The following is a 22161-nucleotide window of genomic DNA, read 5'->3' on the forward strand; positions in this document are numbered from 1 at the left end:
CTTGGAGTAGAGGAGTTGGGGAGCTCCTTTCTGCCAAACCTGAGAGAACCAGGACAGGTTTGAGGAAGCCCTGGGACAACTCGAGGGGTCTCTTTTGGTCCATGGGGCTATTTTGGGAAGCAAGGTTCTAGGGATTGGGTTATGAAAGATTCCCAGGGAGGCTAGAGGAATCTCGGCTACCTCAGGTGCCTCTATCTAGGACCCTCTGGTCTACATGAACCTTGGGGATTGAGTGGTTTTGCCAAATCACATCATCTTCTGGGGTCCTTTTGAACTTGGCTGTAGACTTGAGGTCACAAGTTGACCTCATTGGATCGTAGTTGTCAGGGAAGCACCTATTGCTTTAGGGTCTGGAGACTTCTAAGCTCAGAAGTTCCATGAGTAAAATGGCAGGAGGGAAATTGCTAGGCATAGATATGGTAGAAAAAGCCCAGAATAAAAATCTATAGTCTCGAGTTCATTTCTCTATTCTTCTACAAACTAGCTGTATGAGTTTGGACAAATCGCTTAAATTTTATGAGTCTCGGATTAAAAAAAATTCCTTACAGGAGGTTATTGGACTAGATATCCTCGGATGCTTTCTAGCATGAAAGTACCACGTAAAAGAAAGTAGCTTAATCTTTGGTCTTTCTCACTTTAAAAAATACCCACATTTAACTTTAGATACTTATGGTGAATCTACTCAAAATCAGCCAAGAGGTTACCACATAGCAACTGTTGCCTGGCGGGAGAGAAGGGCTGAGATGTCCTGGGGCTTGAATTTAGGCAGCTTCCAGCACCCCCAGTGGCTTGAATTAAGCACGCAGACTAGAAGGTTGTCAGTACAATTGTTTACTGTTGTGATGGATGTTAGGCAGAGATATTTGGTCCAGTCTCCAGGGAGGCAAGGACTCTAAAATGCCAGGATGAGAACTGTAACATCTGCTTGTCCCACTCATGGACTGTTTCTTATTTAAAATCATTTCTTAAAAATCAGCATGTAGGGCAGTATGTTTTCCAAAGAAAACACAGTTATTATATTATAGATGTTCTCAATGGGATCTTCTAATTCATTTTCTTTATGAAGTCACAACAGTTGGGATAAACTTTTGTGTTTAATATTTAACTTTTAATAGTGATAAACTATAACATAACATAAAATTTTCCATCTTAACTATCGTTAAGTGTACGTTCAGTTCAGTACATTTCACATTGTCGTGTAACCATCACCACCCATCTCTGGAACTTTTCATCTTCCCCAACTGAGACGCTGTACCCATTCAACCGCTAACTCTCCACTCCCTTTTCCCCCAGCCCTGACACCCTCCATCCTACTTTCTATTTCTATGAATTTGCCGCACAAATGGAATCCTACGGTATTTGTCTTTTTGTGACTGGCTTCTTTCACTTAGCATAATGTCCTCAGGGTCGATCCATGTTGCAGCTTGTGTCAGAATTTCCTTCCTGCTTAAGGCTGAATGATATTCCATTTATGGATATGCCACATTTTGTTCATCCATTCACCTGTCAGTGGACAATTGGCTGATTCCACTTTTTGGCTCTTGTAAATAATGCCGTATATCTGTATGGGTATACAAATACAAGCAGCTTTTAATTTTGATATAGTTCTAAACTTAGAGAAGAATTATAAGAATACTGAGAAGTACTTTTGCACCTTACTCCTACATTTACAGGTTGTTTATATTTTACCCCATGTGCTTTATCATTCCTCCTCCTCTCTCTCTCCTCTCTCTCATGGATGCATATATACACATTCCCTTCCAGATTATTCGGTTTATCTACTAAAGTCACATCTCCACCTATTTTGTCTGTCCTCCAGGGGTAAATTCTTTCCTCGTGTACATGGCTTTCAAAGATCGCTTCCAGCTAACGGATTCCCAGGTAAGAATAGTTGGCTCTTCTGAGCAGGCTCATGACATTTGGTACATTCAGGCCACTGCTCTTGTCTTGAAAGCTGCCTCCAGCCTATGTATATACGTCTCTCAGCTCCATGGGAGATGGTGGTGGATGAAGTCCCTGATGGAACGTAACCTTTAGGGAGGGAATGAACCCAGTGTCCTGGCCCCCAGCACCAGTGTTCCACTGGGCTCTGGAGTCAGCCTGCCATGGATGGCGTGGCCGAGAGGTGTACTCAGAGCCAGTATCATCATGAACTTCTCAGTCCTAATCCATATCCTTTTAGGTTATGCTGCTTCTGTTAATTACTGAGAGATTCTACTCTGCCACACGTGGCCAGAAACGTTGCCCTTGGGACACGGCAGAAGAGCAGGGCTTCATAGAAGTAGCTGAGGGGTGCTGTTTACGACCCCTGTGATTGACAGGAGGAAGGGCGGGCTTGCAGACAGGGAGATGGAAGCCCCTGTCTCTCCTCTCACCCCTCTCCTCTCTCAGATCTACGAAGTGCTGAGCGTGATCCGGGATATCGGTGCCATCGCCCAGGTCCACGCAGAGAATGGCGACATCATTGCAGAGGTACAGTGCCTTCCCCTCTGTTGTTTCTGCATGACCCACAAGGGGAGAGGCAGCCTCCAGAAAGGGAAGTGACTTCTGGAGCTCAGCTCCCAGGTGGAAAAGCAGGGGAACCTGGCGTGAGCCTCCTTGGGTGGTGTACGGACAGCGTCACCGACAGCATGAATGTTGGTGACGCAGGCGCCTCCCAGTGTGTTCTGCAGGACACACAGCCTGTTCCCTTTTCACAGACAGGTAATTTCTCCCAGTGCTGTGATGCCGATGCAGCTCCTGTGGGGGTGGAACATGGACACCTACCTATAGACATTTATACTGTAGCATCCCAGAGGAGGAGCTCCATGTGCCTGGGAGGCCGTGATTGATTCACCATAGCTTAGGCAGGACTGGGAACAGTGTACTGAGCCCTTATCTTAATGGGGTCTTGAGATGAGGGCTGAGCGGTTAGCAACGCCATTTTCACATCTTACCTGAGTAACTTTAATCCAGGTCTCCAGCGAGCATAGCCACCTGAAGTCACACACAGAGACATACCCACCCACAGACACACAAAGTGCTCACCCTGACAGCCTGGCTTTCTTTAAACATTGCAGGAACAGCAGAGGATCCTGGATCTGGGCATCACAGGCCCCGAGGGACATGTGCTGAGCCGGCCTGAGGAGGTGAACATCGCTGAATGGAATGCATGTCCCTTGGGCTGCCAGAGCCACATAGGACCCACCCTCCTGCCTGTTGAGAATGCGGTTTCTCAGATGCTGATTTTGGTCCCTATGAGAAGTCACAGGTTGCCTGTGTGTGTGTCCACTCAAGCAAAGTGAAGGGTTAGACCGAGCTGTGGGGTAAAGCAGTGTGGCTTGTTCAGCCTGAACACTCCACTTTCTGTTTCTAATTCTCTAGCCCTTTCTTGGTGAGGCACAAACAGCTTTTTATCAGCATTCTGCAGTCCAGGTTTTGTGGTTCATAACTTAGAGCCTCCAAAATCTTTCCAGTTTCCAAGACATAGTCATGGGGTTCTAAAAGTGCTTCTAAATGTCTAAAAATATCAGAGAATTGTGGGTTTTCCCATGGTGAGTCTGCACAGGTTATAACATAGTCTGCAGAGTTTGGTAGAAAATCTTTCAAATTCAAAGAAGGAAAATTAAGAGTAGGGGCCTTGTTGGCACAATGGTTGAGTTATCACTGTCTTGGGTGGCGAGGCTTGTAAGTTAGAAGGTGCTTACATCCAATGTGACACAGAAACTTTTTCTAAGTTAGAATTTGTGGCCTTTCAGTGCTTCTCAGGAGTTGGCTCCTTAACGAAAGGCTCAGGTCAGGCTTTTGAGGACCTGGTGGCTCCGAGCAAAGACAATGCTGAGGATTCTCCTGGGGACAAACAGACTTTCTCATTATGGGAAAGAAGTAGCAGAGAGGGGCGGGTGCAGAGAAGGGCAGATAAAATCATCAAGCAACTGGATGTAGCCTGAAATTAGGATTTTTCCTTCTAGAAACAAGTGGAAGGAGATGCTTAACGAGAGGTGTATGAATGGGACCAGGGCCCAAACCACAAAACTTCTTTAGAACTGGGATGTTCCTGCTGAATCTGGGAAGTGTGTGCATTGGGGCCCATGGGTGCAGGCATTCTGCTCCCCCAAGGAGAAAATGGATTCACGAGGGTTGCCACGAAGGTGCCCTCTGTGGTGAGGGGAGGCGACACGGCATCCACCGAGTCTTCTCAGGCTTTGAGGGAAGAGTGAGGCTGGAAAAAGCAAACATAATGTAAGAAAGACAGAAAAAAGTGAACCACTTGGAAGATGTCTAACACACATTGAGGGCTTATACTTTCTTGTTCTGCCCTTCTTATGGTGAACACACACAGTCACACAGACACACAGACACAGACACATGTACACGCAGACACACAAACAGACACATACTTACAAGTCACACAGATACACGCAGAGTCACACACAGACATGCACATACACACCGGGGCACCATCAGACCATCTGAGGCCCTGAAGACATTGTCTCCTCCCCATATTAAATTTTTGGTATTGTATGGTCCTCTCCAGGCCATGGGATGTAGGTCCTTTCATAACCATCTGACCTTCCCATGTTTGCTAAAATCCTGAAGGCATGAGCCGGAAGCTAGCACGAGGGTGAGGGAGGCTGAAGGTGACCTCTTTAGGCCCCTGCATTCGCTGCGGGGAGCCCTGTGCTGTGACTGTGGCTGGCAGACAGTGATTCAGGGAGGCAGCTTGTAGGAGAGAGGGAGACCGTTTCAGTAGCTGATGCTAAGAGTACCTGAGGCTGGTTTTATGCAGAAGTGCGTATACACGTACATGTACAGATGTAAGTGCATACATGTACTTGACACATGATCACTCATGTACATGTGTACATACATTCATACAATGCAGTGCTATGCACACGTGTGCACACATGGAGAAACCATCTCACTTACACAGACGCCCTGAAGATTCCCTGCTGTGGCTTTGTGTCCCTTGCAGGCTGGCCTCGGTGACCACTGTAACCCAGTTTTCCTGGATAAAGCCGTTGGGGAGGGAAAGAGGGCGGAGGCCATGGTGGCCCTCAGCCCCGCCCTCCTCACGGTGGGTTCGTCCTGCATTCAGTCTTAAAAGAGTTTTGGGGTCAGACCTTTGAGTCACGAGGACTCTGCAGAGGGATGGCATGGCCCTCGGGGTGCTCGCTTGCTTTTCCTTGTGGGCCCCATCCAGAGTCAGCAATTACGGAGTGCCCAAAGGGGCCAGGCCCTGTGCTTAACCAGTTCACGTGTTAGCTCTGTAATCATCCTGCGTGGGGGACACTGCAGAGCCTCCTTCAGACACCCCCAGGGAGGCGCCACTCACGGGACGGCACAGCCTCATCCAGGGAATGAGTGCCTGTGCGTGGGGCCCCTGGCGTTGTGCTGCAGCAAGGCCTTTGTCATCTCTGTCTCTCAAATACGGAAACCACAGTGGCGGAAGTAAAGTGACTGCCCAGCGTCAGCTGAAAAGCTCAGTGTCCAGCCTTCTCCCCCGACACGCGCATGCACACGCACACGCGCACGCACACACACATGCAGGGAGCCCCAGCTCAGCGTCAAGTCAGTGGGCCCAGGTGACCAGGCGGTGACCCTGGGGCTGGGCTTAACTAGAAAATTTCCTCTCGCCTTTGTCCAGGTGGTTGGCTAGGGAGCTGCTTCGCCCTCTTCCAGCCGAACAGGTGTCAGGAAGGAATTGCCTCCCCTGGAACGAGACAGGGTTGCAGGTGCTGGGCCTCCGAGCGAGTTACAGCCGTAAGACTGTCTCTGGGAGGGCAGTGGGGGCTCGGAGGTGAGGGTGAGCTCTCCACCTGGGCCAGGCGGAAAGGCGTGCCCGGGATGTGCAGACCGTCAGAGGACTGGGCTGTAAAGGCATGTCGTGTGCTGATGCTGTTGCGTGTCCTGCTGCTGGTGTGTGTACCGACACTGTTGAGTGTTCCTGTATAGTTTGCTTTTCTCTCTGGACCTTTGGGTGCCTTATGATTAAAATCAGAGAGCAAGCCTTGATGACCCCCTGCCCCGATAGCTCTATAATGAAGCAGATAGGTTTTTATGTTTAAACTGTAATACTATTTTCATAATATTTTCAAAGCAGTAGTATTTAAAGCAGAATTTGGTGCGTGTAAGATGGTTTATAATGAATGTCAGAGGAATACACTTATACACACGGAGGGCTAAAATGTGGACCCTGGCATGGTCCTGAGTGGAATGTGGAGAGCTGGGGTTTAAATGACCTTTTCTGTTCATGAGGTGATCTTGTAGTTCGGCCTCTGCCCTTGCTCCATGCGTGTGCGGGGCTGGGGCTGAGGAGGGGTCAGAACTCACTTCACAGTGGTGGATGAGCAGATCCAGACAGGGCCCTGGGACCCGGATTCTTCAGTCCAAAGCGTCTTCATGGAAGCCAGTCCTCCAGGGTATGACCCTGATAGAACTGGCACTTTCGCTCTGTTTACTCCCTAATTAGGACAATGACACATTCCATTTCACCCAGGGCAGTCCATCCCCCCAGGTAGTTATGAATAGGGCCTCTGTTTGCCTTCACAACGCCTGGGTTGGGACAGTAAGTTGGGAAGTCACCCGCACCAGTGGGAAGCAATGAGGATTCTAGTGGAGTCCTTTTCACACTTTACTGTGGACTTCGGAGGTGACCGCAGACATGCAGGTCGTCGGTCCCCCTCCTGTGCTGCCCAGGCCAGAGGCACTGCGGTTGTCGCCGGAGCCAAGGAGAGCGAGAGCCATGGTTCAGCTATTCCAGGAATGAAAACCATTTGGTCGTTTAATGAGCTTTTTCAAGAGCCATTAGTTCGGTTTTAGAGTTCTAGACATCTCTTTACATATTTGATGCCTGAAAGGCCAAACGGGGGGACACTCTTAGTTTATTAAATTAGGTTACCAGTTAATGCAATTAGAGAACTTCCACTCTTGGCCAAGCTCCTGTAGAGACACGGTTAGCTAAGATGATTCGGTTAGGAGTTCAGTCATTTCTTGTGAAAAAGAGCAACTCCTCATGGAACAGCCTAGCTTTAACCACTTACATAAAATGAAGTCAGGTATTTGTTCATTAAGCATTCTTGAGCACCTGCTGTGTACCGAGCACTGTGGGGCTTGGGAACTGTGAGGGTTGGGGTGTGGAGGATAAAAAAAAAAAGTAGACCCGGCCCCTCGCCTCAAAGAATAGAAGCTCCAGCCTCTTGCTAGGATTTGGGAGGGAGCAAAAGACTTCTTGAGCTCTGTCATTCTGTAACTTGTTCTTTCAGTCGCCTGTTCTAAACACACGTGGCTGATTCCTCTGTAAGATACAGCTTGATCTAAGCAGTCTTACCTGATGAGGTATTTAGCAGTCATCACGTGGGGTCTTTGAAATTTCATCCATTGAAGCATCGGGTTTCAAGAATCAGATTATTAATTAGAGCAGCTCTTTCCCATCTCGTGCCGAAGGTCGTACCAGTCTGCGGCTGGCCGTGGTCATGTTTCACACACACAGGGCCCTTGGTTTACACAAACGCTGCCTGCTCCATTCCCAGAGCTGTGAGCCCGCATTGTCCCTTGGGCAGTGCTGGCTTCCTCTGGGCATCAGACTGAAGCCCAGCACAAAATCACATCACTGAAGGTCCTGACTTAAGACCATGCAACTATAATGAATGCTCCATGAACAGTGGTTCTCCAACATTAGCAAGCACAAGCACCATGTAGAGTAGGTAAGACTCACATTTCTGGGTTCCACACCCAAGAGGTATTACTGAGTTCACAGCAGGGCCCGAGAATCTGCATTTCTTAGGCTGATGCTGATGCTGCAGGCCTGCTGACCAGACTTATAACCAGTCAGAAGGGCCAGGAAGGAATGGCCCCTGATTTCAGCCAATCAATGTGGAGTGACATTAGGCAGGACACATCCTTTTCCTGCAGTGCCTCTCAAGGTAGCACCTGAGGACACGGTGCTCTCCCATTTGTCAGCCTTTCTTGGGTGGAGGGTAAAGGTGGACCCGTGGAGTGGGCACAGTTCTCACGTTCAGATGTTCTTCTGTAGGTTGAGGCCGAAGCTGTGAATCGTTCGATTACCATTGCCAACCAGACCAACTGCCCCCTGTACGTCACCAAGGTGATGAGCAAGAGCGCAGCCGAAGTCATCGCCCAGGCCCGGAAAAAGGGTAAGTGCCGCTGGCTTCTGACTGCAGGCAGGTTCGAAGGCGAGGAGGTCCTTTTCCAGACCTCGTGCCAAGTGGGCTGCTTTCATCACGTTCCAGCATTAACCTAATTACAGCTGAGCAAGGCAGGGAGCTCCAGTTTCTCTGTTCCACCGCTGCGGCCTTGTTAGCATCTATTTAAAGCCACATACAGCAAAGAGTGGGTGGGCAGGCACATTTTTCTCCTGCCCCCCCCCTTCTATATAAAGGTTGGATTTAATTTGATTTAGTTTAAATAAACAGGACACATACACAGATGATGTCAGTTTCCATCCGCCACAGAGTCGGTCCTTCTGGGGAACTTTCTGTTGCAAAATGTGTTTCCCCTCGTGGCTGGGAGTGATTTCCGCTGGGGTAGGAGAGAGCCGTGTGCGGGCGTGGGGTGGTGGATGCTGCTCTGGAGCCCGCCAAGCCTAGACCTCCTGGTACTCGAGTCACTCCCGCTAAATTACATTGATATATTCTGGGCTGAGGCCGACCCTCTTATTACTGGGAGTCTGTGGAAAATGTTCTTAGGAACTAATTTACTAAGTGCAGCTTCCGGTGCTGCTTCCAGAGGTGGTTCTGCGGCGCACCTTATCCATTATGGACGCAGCAGAGCCCTGCTGTATCCTGCCCTTGGCAGCGAATTTGGATGATCACACCACGTGTTCTGTGCTCGGGAAGGTAGCTTTGTGCACAGAGAGCCTGATCACCAGTAGTGGACCCTGAGGGTGGCTCTTGGCTTGATGTGAACATGAATATCATAAAAGGACTTCTGCCCCCTCCCTCCCTTCTTCCTTTCTCCCCATTATGTCCCCTGACTTGTCTTTCCGGATCTCCATTTCTGCATGTCTCCATTTCTCTCTTGATTTCTGTCCCACTTTCTCCTAGTCTCTGGATCTTTCTCGGTCTCTCTCTCATTCTCTTTCTTTCCATTCATCTCTTTCTCTCTCGCTGTGTCCCTTTCTCTGTGAAGAAGGGAGCAGTTTGACCTCTGTGGTTCGGTTTCTAGTTCTCTGCAGGATGGAAGCCACACGGATAAGGAGGACTATAGGATTTCTTCACTGGTGGGTGACTTGGTGCAAGACCTCAGTGACCACTGAGTTGGCTGGTCCCAAGAGAGAGTGGCGATGGCCTTGTTCCTGGGACCTCTCCTGGGGCCTTTGTCCCCAGGCTCTGAATCGAAGGGCTGTGACATTGCCATCTTCCTGGAAGTCTGCCCTCTCCTGGCCGCTGGCAGGAGTTGCCTTTTTGAGATAAAAGAGCATTCACCTAAAATAACATCATTTGCTCAACATTTTTGAGTTGCTTCTAGGAGACATTGTGGATGATGACTGTCAGTGTCCCTCCCTCGCCTGGGTCCTCTATCACACCTAGGCACCCATTTTCAATATGGCTGGGCAGCAGCACCCAACACTAATCACGGAACCGCTGCCCCGTGCAGCACGGGGACATTGTGCACAGCGTCTGGGGAGAGTTGGGGGGAGCACACTTTTTTGTTTGTTTAACAGTCATACTGTATCCAGATGATAATAAGAAATGGAAAGTTAAACATTTTAACATAATTTTAATATAACTAAACATTCAATCGGACATAATTTAAAAACCGAGGCCTTGTTTTTCATTTCAGACTGTCACCTGCCCAAATTGGAGGGTGGAGGAGTTGGGCCTCTCACCAGACCCCGGTCCAAGCGGGTAGAGCTGGCCCTGGTGTGGGCTGCAGAGCGCTGGGCTCTGGACCAGCCCCTTCGGCTTTCAGTGCCTCAGTTTCCCTGTCTGTAGATGCGGAGCTGGAACATGTTATTAGAGTCCAGTCTCACTCAAATACCCAGCGACTCAGTGCCTCATAATGTCCTTCCGTTGTGTTTGCAACTTTGATCCTGCGTGAGCATTGGTGGGTGAGCACAATGAGGGACTGTTTCAGCTGTTTGCTCCAGAACCTTCCAGGTGTGAGCCCAGCTGTGCCCTCACCGTGGTTCTCAGGGTGGCTCTTGCATTCCAGCTCTCACTCTGTAGTCCTCGAAAGCCTTTGCTAACTCAGCTGTTAGGAAAGAATTTGTAGTGCATTTGGCTGCTAATGAGCAAGAACGCGAGACCCCAGCTTGCTGTGCAGGCGCTCACGGCTCCTTCCATCTCGCTGGAACTTCACCACAGCGTGGGCAGCACAGGCCGGGGTGCAGCCAGGTACGGTGGGTGCAGCTGAGTAAACTGAAGCTTAGAGCTGGCAGAGGGTAGAATTAGGCTCTGAGCATTAAGCATCTAATGTCAGGCCATGAATATCCATCCATGTTAATGTCTGACTTTATGCCTCAGGATTATTTTAATACGGGAAATGCTATGACCATCTCCTTGGTGTGTGTTGGGGTTTAGTTCTTCAACGAACCTGGTAAACGGGAGCCTGACACCCAGTACGGTTGTGGATGGTACCGGCCAAGAAGAAAAAACAATACAAGCCTGTATTAAGCGTTAGTGCTCCAGGATCAATATTCTGTCCTGGATCAAACGCCCGGTCCACTGTGCACTAGTATGTGATGCTGAGAAAGTTTTGTATCATCTCTGTGTTTAATTTTCCCATCTGCAAAGGGAGGGCAGCAATAGTGACCCATCTCACGGAGTGATCGCGATGCTTAAATGAGATAACATAAAGATGTGTATCATAACTGTACACGCTATCATTAGTCGCGAGTGAAGGGCTGGTTAGAAAAGATGCCTCCCGGCTAGGGTAGGAGTTTCCTGCTAAGGATTCTTTGCTTCTTCAGGTGGGGTCTTCTGGCCCCTAAAGGCACGGGTGAGGCACAGCCAACTTTCTGCTGCTCCATTTCTTCATCTATAAATGGGAGAGAATCTTCATTAATTCATGACCTTTCCTATTTACTTTACCTTTTATGATGTGATACTTCAGGCCTTTGTGTGGGAGATGAGGAAGGGTCCCAGCCCTCAGCTCTTTCACGAGCAGGGGAGGAACACAGGCGCAGAAAGTCACAACGGCAAATATTAGCAAAGAGGTGCAGCCAGGTACGGTGGGAGCACAGAGGAAGGCGCCACTGTTCACAGACACTCCCCGCCCCCGCCCGGCTCCGGCCGGGTAACAGGACCCAGCATTTCTCTGCGGATCCGAAGCCTACATCTCCTTCTCTTACTGATCCCCTCGTATTCCCCACCCGGAGACCTGCTGGTCCTGATCTAAGGCAGGAGGTGTTTGGACAAGCGAGGGTATGAGGTAAGGTGTAGATGAGAATATTTCCACACGCCTGTTTGACCCAGCACGACCGCCATGCGTCTCCCCCAGAGACAGCGTCACGCGCGCTGCCTCCATTCCTTGCCATCCAGCCGGCGGCGTATCACGGACCCCGTCCTGCAGAGAAGGAAATGACAACACAGCCGGCATCAGAACACCCCGAGCGATTTTTACTCTTCAAAAGAACTTAGACATTGGTTGATTGAGTAGGCTCATATCATGACAGAGACACTGAAATGTGAAAATTGAAAATCTTGCTCCGGATCATCCAGCTCATGGGGAGCAGAACGCAAGGTTCTAGACTCCTGGCCAGCTCTCTTTCCGCTGAGAGTCCATTGCGGGGTTTTTTCTGGAATGGCTCCCTCGGCTTGCATTTGTCCACATGTGAAACCGAGTATGGCTGCTGATGTCTTCCTTGTGTGGATGGCATGTAGGCAGTGCCTGGTGACCTCATCCGGTGGACAGTATTCTCCGTCCCGCCCCTCCCCCCCCCCCCCCCCCGCCCCCGTCACCCAGATGCAGAAATGTTCAGAACTTCTGGCGGCTGCTGAGGGATATCAAACTCTGGGAACAGAAACTGAGACAAGACTTCCTGTGCCCTGCAGGGCAATAGGAGTGACTCAGGAAAATGAGAAGCACATGGCCTGGGGCCACGGAGACCATCCCAACCTGGGAATGAATCCTTAGTGTTAAGCTAACGCACAACCAAGCCATCTTGAACCCAGAGAGTGGCCTATAGATTGGCTTGTGAATGTCATAAAATCTCACCAAAATCTGTTATTAATCAGGGCTCTTCAAAGAAACAGTCAACAGAAACAGAACATACATAGAGGTGTGTGTGTGTGTGTGTGTGTGTGTGTGTGTGTGTGTAGACAGACAGACAGACAGATACAGGGAGAGGGGGAGGGAGAGGGAGAGAACTGAGATAACTTGGGGAATTGGCCGTGCAGTGCAGTCTGGGCACTGGCCAGGGGAATCTGCAGGGCGGGCTGGGAGGCTTGGAGCCTCAGGGAAGAGCCGGTGTTGTGGCTGGGGCCCCAAGGCTGTCTTTTCTGGAGGGTCATTCTTCCCGAAGCCCTCACTTTAAAAACAGACAGTGAGACTGTGGGAATTCAATTTGCATTGTAATGCAGCCACTTGGCAAGATGAGCTACTGGGTTTGGTTTTCAACCACCTGAACTCAGGCTACTGCAGATAAGGATCCACCTTCAGGGCAGACAGAAACTTTGGGGTCACCAATAGGGTGGCACTGGGGCTGCCCTGAGCTCATCCTTTCTTTCCCCACTTTGTCTAGCATAATTAGGAACAACCAGCCAATTTTGTTATAGCCAGTTTAACAAAAATATTCTAAGGTCTCAGAAAACACATGGTCGGCCCAAACATTGCCTCTGTAATAAGTATTTGATTAGGAGTGTCCCATGGTGACGCACTGTGCTTCTCTTTCGCCCCAGCACACCACGGACGTCAGTGCTCTCTTGCCTACTGGAAATGAGTCATTAGTGTCCTTAAATCAGATTAGAGAGCCAATTCCTGAAACCCCGACCTATTCGGAAAACGTTGATTCTCTTCCTCTAGAACCACTCTTGATTCCAAAATCTGACAGAGTTACCCATGGGGGGCCCTGGCTGGTAGGTTCTGGCACTGGTTCTCTGAGGAGGGGCAGTGGGGAGAGAGGGAGAGAGAGAGAGAAAGAGAGAGAGAGAGAGAGAGAGAGAGAGAGAGAATATGTCCTAGTCAGTGTTTCATTGTGCTTTTTGAAAAACATGCACCTGATTTTCCATTGTTTCTGCTCCGGATTTGTCCTGCTTGTCGTTTGTGGGAGAGCTGTCAGACATTTCTCAGCCCAGCCATCCATTTATTATTCTTCACAGCCTGTTGTGGATAAACACCACGCCCAAGGCTCCTGCAGTTCCAGGCCCGGCCTGCCAGCCCTGGCTCTGGGTCACAGCCTTCAGTTTAGAATTTTCCCTGGAGAAGAAAATCGCGAAGGTCTAACCTCCTCCAAGGAAGTGTCAGCAGTGTGTTTAGCGTGCAGAAAGGCCAATGAAGCCGATTCCATGGTCGTTTATTATTAGTGGTGGTGATTTCTGGCGTGCAGCTCAGTGGTGTCCTGCGGCCTGACTGAGGTCAGAAGCTCATCCACAGTGCCCTGAGGTACAGCGTTTATAAAATGAGGAGAGGCGTCCTGGGGAGGCTGCAGGCCATGGGTGCTGGGAGGTACAGCCCCTCCCTGTGGACCCAAGTTCTCCTGGAGGTGAGGGTCTCCAATAGGATGTTTTAACTCCTGTCCTGCCTTTGTGGGGTGAAGAAAAGAAATAAACCAAAAGACAGCAAGGACCTCTGAATTCCCTGGAATTGAACAGGGCGAAGCAGTAATGATGCCTTCCTTCTCTAAATGCCCTTATCTCAGCTTGGCCCTGGCCCAGGGGTCCTGGCTCCGCCTTCTTTTAAGGAGGCAGGTCTGGTCAGCAATGGCCTTGAAGCTCCAGCCTAGTTGTGTGTTTTCCAGAGGCTGAAGGCAGAGTTCATTCCTCTGTGGTGAGATGCGTGTTCTAGGCACGAACGTGACTCAGCCCCTGGGCACCAGCTCCCCACCCCATCACAATTGTATTTCACAGAGCGAGATGAAGGCCACAGCCAGGGGCACTCACACGTGTGGGATTCAGGACGGGTTCCAGGAACCAGCCCCTCCTTGTCCCCCAGATTCCAAAGAACAGTCAGGGAGAGGATGAGCAGCGGCAGGTTGCAGGAAAGTCATGAAACTGTTGGTGCTTGTCCAGAGATTTTCAAAGACCAGCAAGCTGCTCTTTCCTCCAAGCAGTTCTGCTCTCTTGAACTTTTCTATGTTGACAAAACCAGGAAACCTTTAAGGTTACAAGTTCTTTGTTTTCCTAATGACTGGCACCAAACTCTCCGTGTGCTCAGACAATAGCCAGCGGGACCTCCAGACCTGGCTGGGCAGAAGAACCACCATCAGTTCCGACGGGCACTCAAACCAAAAGCAGGGAGCGGAGGTCCTGTGAGAACCAGGGCCGAGTCCTGCTCAGCCATTTGCATTTTATAAACAGACTTGGCAGCAGCAGAGGCCTGCTCATTATGCGGTGTTTTTCCACTTTGGGGTGAGCTGGAGGGGTGGTTTGTGCAGCTGCCCAGCTGGCTCCCCAAGTCCTGCCTGGGAGGCTTTGAGTAGGTCAGGAAGCTGGGAGACCTCCCAGGGGTCTCCCAGGTGATGCTGAACGTTGCCGCCCCACCCCCACCCAGGGGTTTCCTTCTGGGTTAGGCTTCCCCCGTTTGGAGCCCTCCCTCCTGCTGCGGGATTGTTACTGGTTTCCTCAAGTGAGCTGCCTGCCATGGCCTCTGACACTCCCTGGCTAAACAGTGGCTCCTTTGTGAAATTCCTGAGGCTGGAGGGGGCAGCTCCAAGGAGCCAGCTCTCAGAGCGGCAACTGCGGCATAGAGGGTGTTGTGGTTTATTATCAAGAGATAAGACCTTGGAAAGGCTGTGGAGGTGGAAAGGAGACACATTCCCGACTGAGAAGTGTTCGACCCTGTGTTTGGAGAAAAGGGAACATTCGAGGGATGTTTGTGATGGAAGCAGGTGAGGACAGCTGCATTCCTGGTGGTGGTGGTCAGGCTGCCTGAGGTCAAATTCCAGCGCTGATGTGTTTCATTAATAAAAGATCACACCCAGTAATTAGTTTGACACATTTATCGAGTGCCTCCTGTGTGCCAGCGGATTTCATTTTCTTCTGGGTATCTCTGTCTAGTGGAGAATCAAAAAATTCAAAATGGGGTGATTATTAGATTATGAGGGTGGAGAATGGGATTGAGTTTTGAATGATGCTAAAGAGATCAGCTTTAATAGGTGGCTGGACAATGAAGGGCATCAGCTACCTCAGTGAGGAGTTCGTTTTTGTCCTTGAAGGCAGAATGCCCCTTAGGAGGATTTTATGCAAGAGAACGGCCTGGGAAGATTATGTTTTAGGAAGATTATTCTGGAAGTGTCATGGAGGATGAAAGGAGAGGTGGGAAGAAGGTTTGGGAAACAAATATAAATCTGAACTCTAACTGGGAGGCTCTGTTGGAATGAGCCAGGGAGAAATGATAAAGGCCTGATTCGAGGGGAGGAGTGTGGAATGGAAAGGAACAGATGCATTTAAGACATTAAAGCGCTGGCATTCCCTGGATGGACGTAATGATTCCCGCCTTTCTGGCTTGCATAGGAACAGACAGAGCACCAGGGAACGGACGCTCTTTCTTGGCAATGTATTAGTTACGTTAGACCAGGCTTCTGGGAAATCTGAAACCTCAGTAGCATAACTGCAGCCTCCTTTATTTCTCACTCTTAAAAAGTTGGCTGTGAATCTGGTGGTGCTAAGGGCAGCTCCTTTCAGGTGGTGACTCAGGGCTCCAGGCTGTCACTTAGCCAGATTAGTACTTGCTCTCAAATGCTCCAGCCCACTGATATCACATCTAATTTCCTCTCTCAGCCCTTTAGCCAGACGTAGACACTTGCAAGGGGCACTGGGAAATGTTGGGAGAGCAGGGGGGAGTGTTCGGTGAGCAGTAAGGTTAAGTTTGAGATGCCACGGATCACCCAAAGATAAGAGTTTATGTGGCACTTGGGACTGGGTACTTGAATGCAGTCAGAGATTACGAATGGATTTGGAAATCAACAGTGTAGGAGGCGGACTGACTGTTTGGGACCACACAGAATGTGTTGAATTAGAAGAGCAGAGTCCAAAGGTGAAATCTTAGGGAGCGCATGTTGGATCCTTGACTTTGGAAGGCTTTGACCTCATTGGGCATTGGTGTTCTCATCTGTGAGATGAGGCTGATGCCTTCTTTGAAGGGCTGATGAGAGCCCTTGGCGTGTTGCTGGGCGGGTAGCTACTCCAATGAGGATGATTTCTTTTCTCCTCCCTTGTACTATATTTAGCTTTGTTCTTTTTGCCAGGAACCGTGGTGTACGGCGAGCCCATCACTGCCAGCTTGGGAACTGATGGCTCCCACTACTGGAGTAAGAACTGGGCCAAGGCTGCTGCTTTTGTCACCTCTCCACCCCTGAGCCCTGACCCTACCACTCCAGACTTTCTGAACTCCTTGCTGTCCTGGTGAGTCTTGGTGACTTGTTCACACTTCCCATTCTCAGCCTTTCCTCGGCCCCAGCTGACCTGGGGGGTTACAACATGGTGGGCGAAAGCAGGCTTGCGAACAAACAGACCCTTGCTCTCCAAGCTCAGATTGACAACTAGGAACAGGGGGTTATCACTTTGATACCATTCTGGGGGAGTTCTGAATAAAAACCGAAGCCATCTTGAAAGTCAACCGAAGAAGATGAATAGGGTATCAAAAGGATTCCACCGTGGTGTATTGTACCCCCATAAGATGCCTCCCGAAATAGATTTAGAGGAACAGCATAATAATGAGGCTTCAGTATCATGTCATATCTTCCCAAATTTCCTATCTCTTGAGGGGAGGAAAGGTTATTTTAAAAACTGTCAGTGGCCTGGCATATTAAAAAAATATATTCAAATGTGATGATTTAAAGTCAAAGATAAGTTAAAAGCCATTCTGTGCTTTCCTTCCAGTGGAGACCTCCAGGTCACCGGCAGCGCCCACTGTACTTTCAACACTGCTCAGAAGGCCGTGGGGAAGGACAACTTCACCCTGATCCCTGAAGGCACCAATGGCACCGAGGAGCGGATGTCCGTCATCTGGGACAAGGCTGTGGTAAGGGGCAGTGGTCTCACTCATGGGTTCGCCTCTGCCTTCCCCTGCCTCCTCCTCTGAGGGCCATAGGTCGTATGCGGGCCTTGAAATGGCAGTTGAGAAAATTCTAGGAGTTAGTACTTCCTGCGTGACAATATTTCTTATGTTAGGGAATCCAAGACCACTCCTTATAGGTCATTTCCTTCCAAATATTCCATTTGTATTTCCTATCATTATCATCTGTGGCTCAGTGGACACTGAAAAAATAACCCACAGAGTCTATAAAACATGACTCTTTTTTTGATCAGTCTGGAAAAAGCTTCCTTAGCAACCTGGTGACTTTCTCAGTTAATCTTAGACTCTTGAAAATGGGCTCAGTTTCCTTAAAACTGTCTATTAGGGGTCTCTGGGCTTAGCATTTCCCCACTACAGGCTTTGGGCAGGTCTGCTTTGAACTTACATAGATAGACCTTCAATGATCTCTGGGCTTTTCCATTTTCAGTGTCATAAAACATATTAACAGAACAGGTTGTCTTTTTTTAAAATGAATTTTTTTAGATTATGTAAACAATAGATCTTTATTCCAAAAAGAATAAGAAAGTAAATAAAAACTACTTATAATAACATCTTTTTGGCCAAATGTCTTTTCATTTTTTGCCAATGTAAGAATGCACAAGTGTGTATACGTTATGTATGTGTATGTATGCGCGTGAGTGTGTAAATAACATTGGCATCATATATACTATTTTGTGGGCTGTTTTATTAAAACAACATATCATAAAAAAGTCTCCATCCTTAAATATACTTGAAAAGCTTGGTTTTTAATAGCAGACTGTTGTTCCATTTTAATATTGGACTGTAATTCATTCGCAGTTCTTTATGCTCTTTCTGATTTTTTTACTGGGATAAACATCCTTATAAACACGTCTTGGACACATATTTAATTATGTTTGTAGGAGAAATTTCTAGAAGTGGTATAGTTGGGTCAAAGGGCATGTAAGACTTCATTTTTAAGACTTCTGATGGTTATTGTCAAAATTCCAGACAGATTGCATCAATTTGTATGCCACCAGCAGTATATGATATTCCCAGTTTCTTCTACCAGGTCCAAATTGGTGTTATCAAAAGAACACAAAAGTGTTGCTAATTTGATTGGGGAATTTTGTTTTATATTTAATCTTTTCGGTTATTGATAAGAGTGAATATCTTTTCACATGCTAATGGGGCCATTTGTATTTTTTTCTCTCTCATACCTACTCATTTCCTTTGCCCATTTTTCTTCTAGCTTTTGAGTGGGTCTCCTAACTCAGAGATATGCAGTCACTTCCTCAAATTTTGCCCTTACAGGAGAGTGGAGCACAAGTGGTAGAGATGAGAAAGTGCAGGAAGGACTTGAGGCAACAGGGTTGGCACCTGTGGCTGTGGAAACCCAGACGTGGGGCTGAGACGTCTAGGTGGGCTGGACCAGAAGCCTTAAGTCTGTGCCTGTGTCTTTGGAAAGGACAGCCGTTCCAGCCAAATGTTGTTTCTTGAAGGCGTTGCAGCCCCTTCAGCTCTTTGTTTTTAGTTTTCACTTTGAAGTCATTATAGATGCAAAAGAAGTTTTAAAGATGGGACTGAGACGGCGTCTCCCTCCCACGTGTCTTTCCCCCATTCGGTCCCCTTGGTTGCATCTCACGTGATTACAGGACGACATTAAAACCCGGAGATCGACGATGGTGCAGTGTGTGTGTGGTTCTGTGTCATTTTGTCCTATGTGACCACAATCAAAATACAAATGTCCTCTGTCACCACGAAGACCTCCTTTATGCTGCCCCTGTGTAGTCACCCGCCCCTACCCCGAGAGGGATCTCTATGTCTGTTTTTCATCTCTTTACCTTTGTTATTTTGAGAAAGTTTACATAAAGGAAATCGTATGGCGTGTGACTTTTTGAGACTGATTGTTTCACTCAGCGTAGTGCCGTTAACATCCATCTCGGTTGTATCAAAAGTGTGTTTCCTTTTTATTGCTAAGTCACATTCCCCTCTTCAACTTTTTGGTTCTTCATTGTACTCCTCAGGTCACTGGGAAGATGGACGAGAACCAGTTTGTGGCTGTGACCAGCACCAATGCAGCCAAAGTCTTCAACCTTTACCCTCGAAAAGGCCGCATTGCCGTGGGATCCGATGCTGACCTGGTCATCTGGGACCCCGACAGCGTGAAAACCATCTCTGCCAAGACCCACAACAGCGTAAGGCCCGTTAGCTGCATGGACCCAATCCTAACAAATCACAGTCACAGAAAGAGACAGAAGCAGGAAAGGCCTCAGGATTTATGAAAAGATTCTCCCTGATAGGAATGAAATTTTTTAACTTGCAATTTGCTTAAAAGAATTTTTTTTTTCCTTTACTGAGGTCAATAAGACTGATAATAAGTTACTCTTATCATCATTTTGGAGTTCCAGAGACTGTCTTATACATAGAGGTCTCTATCGGGAGACCTTTAGAGCCTCCCATGTCATGCCAGGACGTTGGAAACTTCTAGAAGTCAGGCACCATCCCGTTTTTATAGTTGGGTGTGGCACCTCTCATGGCAGTGCTTGGTGCAAGGGACTTAAATGGAACATTCAAACATTCACTCTTGAGATGCCCACTGGCACTTTTATTCTTATAAGCCATTGTTTCTCATATCATTTTTGCTATATAGAAACTTAAATAACAGTTGCTTTTATTGTCCACGAGGAATTAATTGACTTAGACTTATCCCCAAATGGAAGAAATACCCCTGGCAGCCATCTTGACCATGATTTTAGGATCTGCAGTTTTGGAGTATCTGTTGTCTTTCAGGCTAGAATATAGAGCTTGGGGGATACCCTGTCTTGTTAATAGGACCCTGGGCAAATGACTTCATGTCATGTGTCAGGCTTCTTGGCTGACAATGAATCCAGGGTTTAAACAATGTCTCTGAGTGTCCTGTGACTCTGAGGTCCAGGGCATTGGGCAGAGGTGTTAGATAACATTGGTTCTTCATAGGAAAAACTATGTATGCATGTCTGTGTATCTATATTGCTGCATCTATGTATATTGATATAATATTGCAAGAATATGGACAAAGGGGCAGCTTCGAAAAGAAATGGGCATAGGGCAGAAGTGTTCTATGTCAGGGACTCATATGAATCCTGAAGTGAATTCTTAATAAATGATGAGGATATTCTAGATCAAGTTCTAAATTGAAAGCTGACTCAATGGGGAATCTGATTCTAGGTTGCCCACCCTAGTTAGCCTGGACCAGCGAGTTCTCACATCTCTCCAAGGTGTCATGACAGCTCAGGGGTGGGCCCCTGGCATTTTTCCGGGACTGCCTTGGGCCCTTTGCCGTATCCCAGCCCTCTCCCATTTGGGCAGAGGTGCTCGGGGAGTGAGGCTCGCCTCTTGTTTCTGCTGGCACCCGTGGACTTAAGGATGGTGGGTGCCTTCTGGGAAGGCTGCTCAGCTCTTGGTATTTATTTTTAGGCGACGTTTCCCCCTCCTTTCCCGCTGATTGTTTAGTTTTGCAGCATAGCCTACGGCCACACCAACTTGTCACTTAGATCAAAACCTTTTGGGGATCCAGGATGGCTTCTTTACAGTCAGGGGTCCTAGCCCAGTGAACCCTTCTATTCATAGGCATTTAACATCATATTCCAATTTATTCTTTCATTTGGCCTTTTCAATAAAGGGATGATATTATTATCCCAATTGGGAAGATAAATAAACTCAGGCATAGAGAGCTTAAGTGACCAGTCTAATGTTACATAGCTATTTTGCGGTAGAGCCAGAATTAGAACCCAAAATTGTCCATGGCTGTTCCCTGCCAGACTGCATATACAGCCTCTTGGTCAGGGATAGATGGAGAAAATTCTTCCCCTTCCTTGCAGGGTCTTCTCCAGAGGTAATACAGAGGAGGAACTGGACTCATTATCTAAGCTGTAGGTGACCTGGCCAGGGACCTTGCATTTGGAGCCCTGAACCTGGCAGAAGAGAGGATGTGAAGGAGCGGTGGTCGGGAAGACAGACTCTGCCCTCCAGACAGTCCACCCAAACCTTTCCGGGCGGTAGCATTGTCCTGCCTTTAACTCCAGGCACCCGCATGAGAAATGCTGACTTCCGTCCTCACCTGTGTTCCAGAGCCCGCACTAAGCACGTGTATGCAGCATTAATCATTTGGGAGAATACTAATCGGAGGCTTTCCCATGTAAAACAGTGTTTCCTACCGCAGGGCTAATTAGCTTTAATTTGGAGCATTTAGCTAACTATTATTGACAGCCCTGTTGTTAAGCCTCTGCTTGGATTTTCCAGGCATCCAGCCAGATGAGTAATTTTAGGGAGCCCATGTGGATGTAGGTTAAAAATATCTATACCTGGTGAGTGACGAAGCCTGACTGCCTCTGCGGTTGACAGAGAGGAGTCTCTGAACACCTAGATCTGACCGTTGGACCTGTCAATTTGAAGTCACTTAGAGTCATGGGGCTGGTTCCTCTATCTATTAAAAATGGGAGCTGGCCCAAAGCTGTTAAACCCAAAGGTGTTTACGATCAGTTGTTTTTTGGCAACTAAACTCGATATATGTGTCTTAACAATTCTTTGACACGAAAAGGCAATCTTGTTGGGAAGGTGCCATAAAAACAGTCAGCGAACGAGTGAACATGTTCTAAATGCCTGCTTTGTGCCAAGCAGCATGCTAAACGCTTCTGTCCCTCTTAGTTTTGTGATCCCAGCATCGTTCCTGTGAAGTGGGCCATTTCCTCTTTCAAATGAGGAAGCCAAAGCTCAGAGGAGTGTAAGGGCCTTATCCAAAGTCACACAGCTGGTGCGCGGCAGACCTGGGGTGGGGACCCAGAGCAGATGGCACCGTATCGAAGGTTGTCTCTGTTACTCCATTGGGGCCTCAGAGGAGTTTGTTTGAATGTGGACAGTTAGCTGTGGAGTGGCATGGCAGAGATGGGGCTTCATCCAGCCCTTAAAGGGTGTTGCACACCCTTTCAAACGTCATTTCACAGCTGACATTTCCCTGACGGGGATCCGCACATGTGTGATGCT

The 22161-nt window shown here is 48.3% G+C and overlaps 1 protein-coding gene across 2 annotated transcripts in view; it reads left to right on the plus strand.

The window, feature by feature from the left end:
• Positions 1 to 22161, plus strand: part of DPYSL2 (dihydropyrimidinase like 2) — a 107279-nt gene that overhangs the window by 78082 nt on the left and 7036 nt on the right. For both annotated transcript variants that reach the window (XM_016154296.2, XM_036233630.1), the window contains exons 5-11: positions 1820 to 1881; positions 2392 to 2472; positions 3060 to 3128; positions 8015 to 8135; positions 16349 to 16505; positions 16983 to 17124; positions 19164 to 19334. In XM_016154296.2, the coding sequence (XP_016009782.1) occupies positions 1820 to 1881; positions 2392 to 2472; positions 3060 to 3128; positions 8015 to 8135; positions 16349 to 16505; positions 16983 to 17124; positions 19164 to 19334 (803 nt within the window). The remainder of the gene's footprint in view (positions 1 to 1819; positions 1882 to 2391; positions 2473 to 3059; positions 3129 to 8014; positions 8136 to 16348; positions 16506 to 16982; positions 17125 to 19163; positions 19335 to 22161) is intronic.

The sequence above is a fragment of the Rousettus aegyptiacus genome, unplaced genomic scaffold (genome assembly GCF_014176215.1).
Source record: "Rousettus aegyptiacus isolate mRouAeg1 unplaced genomic scaffold, mRouAeg1.p scaffold_m13_p_16, whole genome shotgun sequence".
In the NCBI taxonomy this organism is placed as follows: Eukaryota; Metazoa; Chordata; class Mammalia; order Chiroptera; family Pteropodidae; genus Rousettus; species Rousettus aegyptiacus.